At 48.3% G+C, this 11,506-nt stretch overlaps 1 protein-coding gene across 3 annotated transcripts in view; it reads left to right on the top strand.

Moving 5' to 3' along the window:
* Rab4a (RAB4A, member RAS oncogene family) overlaps positions 1-10,831 on the top strand; it is a 25,264-nt gene extending 14,433 nt beyond the window's left edge. The window contains exons 3-8 of one of the 3 annotated variants that reach the window (XM_028767756.1): positions 2,707-2,821; positions 4,362-4,424; positions 5,669-5,823; positions 8,139-8,234; positions 9,544-9,676; positions 10,238-10,831. In XM_028767756.1, coding sequence (XP_028623589.1) covers positions 2,707-2,821; positions 4,362-4,424; positions 5,669-5,823; positions 8,139-8,234; positions 9,544-9,659 — 545 coding nt within the window. In that variant the 3' untranslated portion in view covers positions 9,660-9,676; positions 10,238-10,831. Of the gene's footprint in view, positions 1-2,706; positions 2,822-4,361; positions 4,425-5,668; positions 5,824-8,138; positions 8,235-9,543; positions 9,677-9,782; positions 10,195-10,237 lie in introns of those variants that run through there. The other 2 variants (XM_028767757.1, XM_028767758.1) reach the window with 2 other exon arrangements.
* The last annotated feature ends 675 nt before the right edge of the window (positions 10,832-11,506 follow it).

Genomic DNA, 11,506 nt, shown 5'->3' with positions numbered 1-11,506 from the left:
CCCAGAACCCTCTTCCTAACACACCCCATCCTCTAGAACCTCCCCCCTAGAACTCTCTTCCTAACACACCCCATCCTCTAGAACCTCCCCCCTAGAACTCTCTTCCTAACACATTCCCACCTTACCTTCCTGCCATATCCCTAACTGTAAGGTTACTTGCGTACGGGTGTGGGGTCATTTACAGGAGGATCATAGGCACAGGCAGCTGATCAGTGGCCACACCCCTGAATTTAAACACACACATCCTGCCTGGTGGGTCAGCATCATAGCATGGAGGGTCTACCGCTAGGTAAGAGTACTTTTAAGCAGCACTCCAAGGTTGTGAATTTGGTTTTGTTTTTAAGTACAAGGTCATGTTATATTGCCTTGGCTGGCCAGAAACTCACTACATAAACCAGAATGGCCCTGAACTAAGAGATTCACTCGATGCGTCTGCCTTCTGAGTGCTAGGATTAGCGGTTTTTTGCCACCATGTCAAGATAGGTTGTATTCTTAAACCTTTACCTGTTGGAATTTTAATTAAGTTAGTGTTTCAGTTCAACAGCAGCTCAGTGTATACTGATTTCTTACCCCAAGAGATGACAAGATGGTGAGCCCAGCAAAGGCTTCTTCAACAGGGACCCTGTTTTCTGGCAGAGTAGGCAGATATAAAGTTCCCCTGGGTGCCTTTAGTGCCTCTGCAGCCCTTTTGTTCCCTATCCTGGTCTGCAGGTCAGGAAGACGAATGGAGATGACCCAGGTAGCAGGGAATGTCTGTTACAGAGGACTCTGGACCAGAGCCCACATGCTTACTCGGCTCGTAGCATTTAGGGAAGGAAGACCTGATCTTTCTTCCATACTGTTTAAGACCGTGGACGCCTGTAAGTTCCAAAGGCCCTTAGAATAAGTGAAACTGTGTGAGGAACTGTGGAGAATGACCTGCTTGTTTAGGGCAGTCAGAGGCAGGCTCAACACAGAACAGGCTTAATAAGGAGGGGAACCCCTCAGGTTGGGGAAGGGAAAGTACAGAGCCTCTTGGCAGAGAATGAAAGACATTTCTGGAATTTATTCTGTCAGGTCAAATCAAGAGCTTGTCAGCTCCTCTGCCCCACACGGGCTGTGGCGTGGCTTACCAACAGAGCATCCTCCGAACGTTCACTTATGCTTGAGTTTTGGAAATGGATCATCTCTCATCCTTTAGCTCTGTAGCTGGCCAGGAACTTAGTACATAGCCAAGGTGGCATCAAACTCACGCCAATCTTCTTGCCTCGGCCCCCCAGCTGCTGGGATTGTGGGCATGAACCAACAGATGGCACCCTTCCCGTGTTCACAGTGCCTGCCCACGGTCCTTTCAGACTTGTCACCACACTGTGCTGCTCCAACTCTGAGAACAGTTAAACAGCCAGGCAGGTTGCATATCCATTCCTGCCTGTTCTCAGAGCCTCAGAAGCACACTGATCTTAGTGGGTCACAACAGCGCGCCTCCACCTGAGCCCCCTGCTGCTTGCTGGGGATGAAGGGGGGGGTTCCTACCTGATCACACACTTGAATCTTCCTGGCACAGGCTGGATTATCTGTCTAACCTTTTAAAGGTTTATTCTTATTTATATGAGTACATTGTAGCTGTCTTCAGACACATCAGAAGAGGGCATCAGACCCCCCTTGCAGATGGTTGTGAGTCGCTGTGTGGTTGCTGGGAATTGAACTCAGGACCTCTGGAAGAGTAGTCGGTGCTCTTAACTGCTGAGCCATCTCTCCAGCCTCTGTCTAACCTCTTATCCATCCAAAATAAAAAAATAAAATAAAATAAATAAATTAAAAGGATGCATTACCAAGTGGCACCCCTGTTCACTGAAGCTGTGTTCAGGCATGAGCTGAGAGCCAGCCAGTGAGGAACAGAGTTTGTTCAAGGTCATCACTTCCTCACAGTTATCCTATCCTGATGGCACGTCCCAGATGAGTTTAGAAGAGATAGGACTGTTTTCTCCAATAAACTTCATGCAAACGTTTGGTGTGCTTTGCTAAAACTAATGGTCACTTGGTACCAGTAATACACATAGGAAAGGACCAAAAGGGAAAAGAAAATGTCTCCAGACAGACCCCAATCAGAGTTCTATGGTCAGGTTATCTTTGGGGTCTCCTCTGCTCCAGAACCTCACTGCTGGCCCAGCGGGTTACCAGGCACATGCCCTACCAAATGGCAGAAGGTTGCTGGTTCCCTGTGTGAGTCTTCTCAGTGGACAGTCTGGTATCTCCAGCTCAGGGCGGCCTCTTCCAGAAACTATACCATGTGTTCAGAGACAGCGGAACTCTATTGTCTCTGTGAGAACAGGAATCCTGTCATGTACTTAGTGCTGTCCAACAGCTGACAGAGAATGGGCGGCGGAAGCAACCTGCCTTTCCACCTGCCAAGTCCTTGGTTCTGCACGCCCCCCTCCTTTTTAGTTTTCCAGCCCTTGCTCTATCTTAACATTACTGTTTAAACTTTGAACTATTGCGCCAAGTGGTGGTGGCACATGCCTTTAATCCCAGCACTTGGGAGGCAGAAGCAGGCAGATTTCTGAGTTCGAGGCCAGTCTGGTCTACAGAGTGAGTTCCAGGACAGCCAGGGCTATACAGAGAAACTCTGTCTCGAAAAACCAAAAACCAAAAAAAAAAAAAAAAAACCTTGAACTATTGCCTTCATGTTCTAAAATGTAACTATTTGTTCTATGTTTTTCTTTTTAGTCAAAGATGACTCAAATCATACCATAGGAGTGGAATTTGGCTCCAAGATAATAAATGTTGGTGGTAAATATGTAAAGTTACAGATATGGGACACGGCCGGCCAGGAGCGGTTCAGGTAGCTTTCCTTCTAATTTACTAAGAACACTGGCACTTGGACTCTTTAGCGAGACTCCTTCGCTGTGTGTGGTCTCAAACCAGCATGCACACCGAATTCAAAAGCTCCAGCTCCATCTGGTCACTCTCACTTCTGAGAGCCTTGACTGGACCCCAGATACCAAAACAAACAAAAGATCACTAGGTGACTAGGCTGTCAGAGGTGGCAACTCGGTCAGGAGGGTGTGATGCTGGGTATCCCTGTGGTTGGGTCTTGGTTCCAGTCTGTTTCACTCTGTTTGATGTTTTGACCCAGCATCTAACTGTGCAATCTAGGTAGACCTCAAGCCCACGACCCTCTTGTATGAAGGTCCTGAACGCCAGGATGATGCGTACAGAGCACCATCCCGGCTGTAGTGTGCTTTTAGATTACAGTCAAGACAAAGCAGCAAGACAAATGGCTTTTTCCGTATTACACTTCTATGAGGAATTTTTAAACACCCATGGAGGGTTTTTATTCCTTTACACTAACTGGAGCCTGCTATGACAGTTGCTATAAATCCTGCAGGACATGCTCCCACAACTGGTACTCAGAAAGACTAGCTACAGACCCCTGCTAATGAGGTTGTGTGGTCAGCATCCTGTAACAGTGAATGTACTACCGGTGTGTGAACATTTCAGCCATGCATTCTGCAGGGCACACCAAGTCATAGAGTAGAGATTCAGTGTGGAAGAAGTGACACCCCACATACAGGCTTTTCACCGTTTAATTAAACTCAGGAATAGAGTATGGTAGTACCCAGAGTCCTAGCTACTTTGAAGGTTGAGGCAGGAGGATCACTTGAGTCCAGAAGATTAAGGCCACCCTGGGCAATATGGTGTGAGACCACAGGAAGTGCCAGAGCAAGTGTTATTTTGCTGGTGTAAAAACCCAACAAGATGGCTCAGCGACTAAAGGCTCCTGGTGGCCAAGCCTGACAGGCTGAATTCCATCTCTAGAACCCATGCAAAGGTAAAGACATGATTCCAAAGTTGTCTGACTCCCACATGTATGCTGTGGCACCTACATGTGCCACCCCAACATCATACACACAATAAAGTTTAAAAAACTAGCAAAAAGAGACCAGTTGGTATTACAGGGGAGAAAGCAGATTACTGAAAAACCAATCATCAACAATGCAAGGTAGACAAAGATCCAGTCCTCAGTAGATCAAGGGGTGAGGAAACATGTTGTGTGGGTCAGAGTATATGTGGCCCCTGGCAGGAATCTAGGCTGTTTCCATCTTGGGCTTTTCCTAGGAAAAATGAAGGAAACAGCACAGGGCACCTGGAGGCAGAAAACAGAGCTGTGAGGGTCTCCTGGTGCCTGCTACCACATAGAGCTCAGGACATTAGGGCCACATGCAGACCCACGAACCTCTGGACCTTCTAAGAGCTGCTCAGCAGAGCTGTCTGCTTTGGAGAGCGCCTTGCTTGTCCTGGTTCTATGTTGTTCAAAAGGAAGCATGGTTCTTATGGGGAGAAGTAAAGGGCCTTGATAGAAGCCCCTGTCATTCCTTCAGGTCTGTGACGAGAAGCTACTACAGAGGTGCAGCTGGGGCACTCCTTGTCTATGACATCACCAGGTAATGTCACCTCCCCATCACTCAGGCTACTTGGTGTTCTGCATCCCAGTATTGGTGAGATGTATGCTTTAGTTTGGTCTAGACAGGCAGCATGGTTGTACCCAGGAGGCTTCTGGGCCCTTGCCTGGGGAATCATGAGGGTCTTTAGTGTGTGTGAGCTGTTGGGACTGAAACAAGCAAGCCTTTTGCCTCATCCTTCACACCACATAGGACACACTCCTCAAGGTGTGCAGGGCTCTGGGCCTTCTCAGACGTAATCAAGAGGCTAAAGATACAGACTGACCTGTGGGCTCGGAGTCCAGCTCTAGCCAGTGGCTGTTCCATCTCTAAGGCCTGGACCTCCCTGTTTTGGTTTCCTCATTCATAGGGGTAAAATTCTTGGGTCCTTAGAAAGCAGTAGAGGCAGCTAAATCAACTAATGAAACACTGTTGCAATTACTGGCTACATGTAACAACTTAGTTTTACTCCTGCCTTGCTCTGGCCACATTTCAAATATTGTATGTCACACATGGTTGGTGACCACAGGATGGCCAATGCAGCCTGCAGCAATTCCTGTCTCGAAGAAAATCTCATCAATTCACTGACCTGATGAGTTAGCACCAGCATTGCCCTAAAAGGCTCCACCTAAGGGCCCTTCCTGGGAGGAACCTGACCCGGGAGAGAATAGCTTTGCTGCCTTCCTCTTCTGAGAGGGGGTGACACTCCTGACTTCACTCTCATCATCCCCCCAGTGCCATAAGAGACTCAACCTGCCAGGGGGTGACATCACTTGTGCTGGTCCTTAAATGTAGGAGCCAACCTACAGATCCGAGCTGGTCCTGGATAGACAAGGCCAGGAAGTCCTGTGTAATGTCCTTGAACCCCAGCTCCCAGTGGCAGGAGGTTCTTGCAAAGTCGTTGTGGATCCCCCGTGGGTAAAGGTGCCCACAAATCTACAGGTGACCGTGATTAGTGTTGCAAGCCAGGCATGTACTTTGCACATACTCAGGGTTCAGGTGCATTTGTGAAGTGAGGGAAAGCCCTTTTCTGAACCCAGAGTGTCCGACTCATGGGTTTCATTGTAACAGAAGCTTAGCTGGTGGGTCTGATGTACCCCAGCATTCATTCAGGTTCCCACGGCACCTCTGAGGCGCTGTTGCCCTCACTCAAGTGTTGATAAGCAGTGTGCATGGTGAAGATGACTGGAAACAGTTGCTAGTTTTATAAAATACATGTATTATTTCCACAATCTTATGTTACACAGCCGAGAAACCTACAATGCGCTTACTAATTGGTTAACAGATGCCAGAATGCTGGCGAGCCAGCACATCGTCATCATCCTCTGTGGGAACAAGAAGGACCTGGATGCCGACCGGGAAGTCACCTTCCTTGAAGCCTCCAGGTTCGCACAAGAGAATGGCAAGTGACTTTTTTCCTCTTAAGGAGTCTCTCAGGGTGGTTAGGCACAATGACATTTGTGGGGGAGGAGGGGCTTAAACCACCTGGTGAAATTTTGAGATTAAACTATCTTATGAATAAAACTGTGAGTCTCCACTGTCAGCTTAGGCTACTTCAGCATAGCTTAGTCTGTCCCCATTCTGCTGACAAAGGTCAATGGGCTGAGGAAAGCCCGGTATTCACCATCCTCGGGGTTTTTATGTCTCTGCTATGTTAGCCGTCTTAGGGTGGCACATTTTTTTAATGTGACTTGAAGCATAATTGGTAAAAGCATCGTCCTACATAGGAAGGAAGCAGAAGAAACAGCCAGCTGGCTTCATTCTCTTACATGAAGTCATTCATTCAATGGTAACAAGCCTCTACCTTGTTTAGTTTTTTTGAGACAGAGTCTTTTTATGTAGTCTTGGCTATCCTGAAGTTCACTCTGTAGACCAGGGTGGGTAACAACTTTATTAATGTCAAAACTGCATTGCAAAATTATCAGTTGCTTGTAGAGGTAACAGCATTATTAACCCTTAGTTCTGAGCCAGCTGAGACTGGTCCACCCTTTACGTCCACATCTGGTTGGAGTCAAGGACAGAAACCTACTCTCCCAATTTGATGGGTGTTTACTAAGAACTAAACATGACCCAGGCTTGGTGTTTGGGGCCTGCAATCCTTGTACTTGGGAGGCAGAGGCAGGAGGATTACTGAAAGCTTGAAGGTAATCAAGGTTGCACAGTGAAACACTGTTTCAAAAAGGGGGAGGAAAACAGAGGTAGGTAGGAAGAAAAAGGAAAGAGAACCAGTTCCATCTACACATATGAGACATGTGGTCCCAACCGTCCTAATTAATACAGACCCTGTAATACACACAGTTCCTCATGCTGTGGTGACCCCACCAGAAAATTATTTTCGTTGCTTTATCTCAACTGTAATTTAGCTATTATGAATCTTAGGCAGCCCCTGTGAAAATCATTCACCCACTAGGGTCTCACCCACAGGTTGAGAACCATTGTTTTAGCATTAGTTTGTTTGTATGGTTTTCTGTTTTCAAGAGAGGGTTTCTCTGTGTAGCCTTGGCTATCCTGGAACTCGCTCTCTAGACCAGGCTGGCCTCGAACTCACAGGCATCCACCTGCCTCTGCCTCCCGAGTCCTGGGATTAAAGGTGTGTACCACCACCCCACCTCCACCCTCCCACTTTGCTCCCTCACCCCCTGGCATGATCAGGAAAGCCGTTCATTGGTACAGACCCATTAGCACAGGCTAATAGCTGTGCTGCACCTGCCAGCAGGGACAGGCTTTCCACCGCTTTCCCCTACTCTCCAGATATCCAAGTAGTACAGCAGGGTTAGGGAGGCGGCTCAATGGATAAGTGCGTGTGTTCCTGCAAAGGACTCAAGTTCGATTCCCAGCTTTACCAGCTGCTTGGGCACCAGGTACCCGTGTGGTATACAAACATCCATTCAGGCAATGATCGATACTAATGACTAGGGGAACCTAAATTAGTGACAATTATCTAGGATGCCCCAGTGCACACATTCTCAAACTGATCCTAAATTAGAAGCTGTGGACTGGGGTGGCTTTTTCTCGGACAGCGGGGCTGCGTCTGGCTGGGATGGCCATGGGTCCTGTGCCTGTGCAGTGCAGTCATATCAGCATGCGGGTCACTCGGAGAAGAAAGTTAGGCTCTCAGTGGTGATTTTAGCCAACCATCCCCCACTCACGTAGTGACCGAACCAGTTCTCTGTCTGTGTGCTTCCGTCTTCCTGTCTGTTCAGTGGTCAGGACACAACAATGGCCATTCTTCAGAAAGGGTTGGGTCCCCATAACTTAACACATTAACATACCTGGATAAAGTGGTACCTGTGATCCCAGCCCTTGGGAGGCAGAGGGTCAAGAGTTCGAGACCAGTCTCACCTACGTGAATCCTCGTCATTAAAAACAGACAACCCATGTTTATATGTTTTAAATTTTATATTTATAGAAATATAAATATGGATTTTGCATGTTACTACATGAGAATCCTGAACAGGCTGTCAGCAGTTAAAAGTCTCTTGTCATTGGGCCAGCAAGATGGCTCACTGGACAAAGGCACTTGCCTCTAAGTGTGAGGACCTGTGGCCCACATAGCGGAAGGAAGAAAAGGCTGACCTACGAACTGTCCTCTGACCGCTGTGCCCGCACCATAGCATGCACTCACTCCAAAATGAATGAGCAACTGTAATGAGGTTGTTGAGCGTTCCCTCCCACTCTGCTGACTGTGGCCCCTCTCTTCTTTGATGCCATCTGTAGAGCTCATGTTCCTGGAAACCAGTGCGCTGACTGGCGAGAACGTCGAAGAGGCTTTCATGCAGTGTGCAAGGAAAATACTTAACAAAATTGAATCAGGTATCAGCCTCTCTCTGGCCTCATCTGTGGATTTTGCCCTGTAGCTCAACATTGCCCCCTGCTGGCTAGGATGAGCAAGGCTGTAGTAAAGCATATAGCAAGTCAGTCACACTTGCCTGAGGGAAGCAAGCTCCCAGGAGTCACTCAGGGGCAGGTGTGCACAGGGTGCTACCAAAAATGGGTTATTACAAAGTAATAAGTGAGCATTGCTATTACTATTGCTTAGTTTGATGTTAATTGTTTTATGCATAATACCGTCACACAGTTCCACTCAAACATCTAAAACCCAGGCTCCGGTGGCTCAGAGGGGAAAGGTACACGCTGTTCTTCCACAGGATCCAAATTCTGTTCGGTTCCTAGCACCTATACCAGACAGCGCATAACTGTTCCTAATTCCAAGGGATCCAGTGCCCTCTTGTGGCCTTCTAGGGCACTGCACACATGCGTGCATATACACACACTTTAAATAAATCTTTTTTGTAAAATCCAAAAGCCCCCGAAGTCAGCCATTGTTACGGGCTCTTGATCCTCCTAGGAATATTTACTGTCATGTACTCAAATGAATAGACTTCAGCAGGCACTGGGATGACATATAAATGTAAGGACCTGGGTTTGATCGCTAGCATCCGTGTGATGATCTGGGTGTGGTGGTACATGCTAGGAATCGAGGCCCTGGGAAGGCAGAGTCAGGAAGACCCCTGAGGCTCACTCGCCAGACTGCATTGCCAAGTTAGTGAACCCCAGATCTCAGAGAACCCATGTCTCAAAACAAGGAGAAAGCATGCAAGTTGAGCTCTGGCGATCCGTGTGTTACACACCTGCACTTATGTGTTACACAATACATTATAAAATTAAGTCCAGTGTGGTGGTGCACACCTTTGATCCCAGTATTAGGGATGTGGTGACAGACAAATCTCTGCCTTCAAGGCCAATCTGGTCTACACAGTAAGCAAAAGACCAGCCAAGGCTACATAGTGAGACCCTGTTTCAAAAAACAAAAGTATTTTTTTTTTTTGGTTTTTTTTTTTTTTTTTTTTTTGAGACAGGGTTTCTCTGTGGAGCCCTGGCTGTCCTGGAACTCACTCTGTAGACCAGGCTGGCCTCGAACTCAGAAATCCACCTGCCTCTGCCTCCCAAGTGCTGGGATTAAAGGCGTGCGCCACCACCGCCCGGCAACAAAAGTATTTTTTAGTGGATACATTTTTGCTCTTCACAGTGAAGATACAAATGCATGGGACATCACACTTTACCCTTTTCCACTTACCGTGTTTAGGGAACACAGAATCATGGGCATTTTCTTGGTCCTCAGGTGAGCTGGACCCTGAGAGGATGGGCTCTGGCATCCAGTATGGAGACGCTGCCCTGAGACAGCTACGGTCACCCCGACGTACACAGGCTCCAAGTGCACAGGAGTGTGGCTGCTAGGCACCACGGTGACACAGGTGGGTGTTGGGGGCTCTGCATCCTGGGCAGAAAGGAGGGGCTGTAAAACTGCAGAGGGAAGGGAAGGAGAGGAAAGGCCCATAGGAATAGAGGTCTGCCCCACAGGACTGGCACTGCAGAAGCTCCTCCCGACCATTCAGAGAAGCAAAGGCCGGGCAGATGGGGAGGCCAATGATCCTGCTGTGACTCTTCTTTTTCCTCAAACCACGGACTCCACTCACCTAACTGCAGCATCTCCAGAACCAGCAAGCTCTCCAATAAAAACTTTTGGTAGCCCCCTCTCCCATTTCCCAACAAAAAAAGTGAACTCTTTTGTTGGAGAAATTGAGGCAGGAGTTGACTCTTCAGCCCACATGGGCCTCCACCTTAGGACAATCCTCCTGCCTCAGCCTCCCTCCCAAGTCCTGGAATTACAAGTCTACATGCTCAGCTCTCAGTGACACTGACTAGCAGTGTGAGCCAGTGTTCATCCAAAGGTGAAACTGTCACGTCTTTAGGGCTCCGAGCTGTTTGGCCTTTACAAGCACAAAGGTATCTTAGTCATGCTTCATGTTTTTCAGGTTCAGTGGTGGCTTCTGGAGCTCAGCTGCTGGAGCCAGAAGAGCCTGGAGTTTTTACTACCATCTTTTCTACTCTGCACAGAAGTAGATCTTCCCGGGGAACGGTGCACACTGGCAGCCGGGGCTCAGCAGCCGTTCTGGGAACCAGCTCAGCGGACAGTACCTTTAGATGCCACATGTATGCAGATCCCTGCCCCACATGTACCCCTCATGTTCCGTTAAGTCGGGCTTGTGCTGCACACCAGCCCAGCACGTTCCCACAGCACAGAGCCGGTGTGACTCGATAGAACCCTGCACTCAGATGAGCTTTTCTTCTAAAACTCACAGGAAATGCAGTTGTGAATGAGAGAGAGCGTGCTTTTCTCATTGCGTTGGTTAACTCACAGGAGATGCGGTTGTGAGCGCGAGCGTGCTTTCCTCATTGCGTTGGTTACACGTATGACTGGGTATGAAAGGACTCCGGTGTGAGTTTCTTATTTAATCCCTCTGACCCCCTTTTACACTGTTTCTGTGATCCACACCTGAAATGCTAAACCCACAGGACTCATTAACACCTGGAAATAAAATGGAACCAAGTCTCTCATGCACAGTAAACTGTCCTGCTCTGTGGACTCAGGTCAGCATGCCCGTCCTGCTTGGCTTCCATATCACCTCCACCACCTCCCCGCCAGAAGACCCACAGCAGACTGCGATATTTTTCCTAAGGCTCGGTGTAAGGGCATCGCTGCCTCTTTTCACATCTTACGTTCTTTGAGGTGGTTTTCAGGAAATTCACCACCTCTAGAGCAAAGGCTATTGATTATTAAGAAATCTTGAGCTCAGTTAAAGTGCCTCAGTTTGCACATGCAAGGCCCTGGGCATGATCCCCAGCAAACACCTCCACACCACACATGTTATCATTCACCAGGGGTGGTGGTACACACCTAGAATCCCAGCACTCAGTGAACTGAGACAGCAGGAGGCGCTGATGAGTCCAAGACTAGCTTGAGCTCAAGAGACTGGAATACAGTGTATACAGTGTATGCAGTGAGTGCAGTGTAGGCAGTGAGTGCAGTGTAGGCAATGAGTGCAGTGTAGGTAGTGAGTGCAGTGTAGGCAGTGAGTGCAGTGTAGGCAGTGAGTGCAGTGTAGGCAGTGAGTGCAGTGTAGGCAGTGAGTGCAGTGTTTGCAGTGAGTACAGTGTAGGCTGTGAGTGCAGTGTGGGCAGTGAGTGCAGTGTGGGCAGTGAGTACAGTGTAGGCAGTGAGTGCAGTGTAGAGGTGAGTCTCA

The sequence above is a fragment of the Grammomys surdaster genome, unplaced genomic scaffold, assembly GCF_004785775.1.
Source record: "Grammomys surdaster isolate TR1022 unplaced genomic scaffold, NIH_TR_1.0 181, whole genome shotgun sequence".
NCBI classification, from domain to species: Eukaryota; Metazoa; Chordata; class Mammalia; order Rodentia; family Muridae; genus Grammomys; species Grammomys surdaster.
The sequence above is the reverse complement of the archived record's forward strand: the minus strand, read 5'-3'. Positions and strand labels throughout refer to the sequence as shown.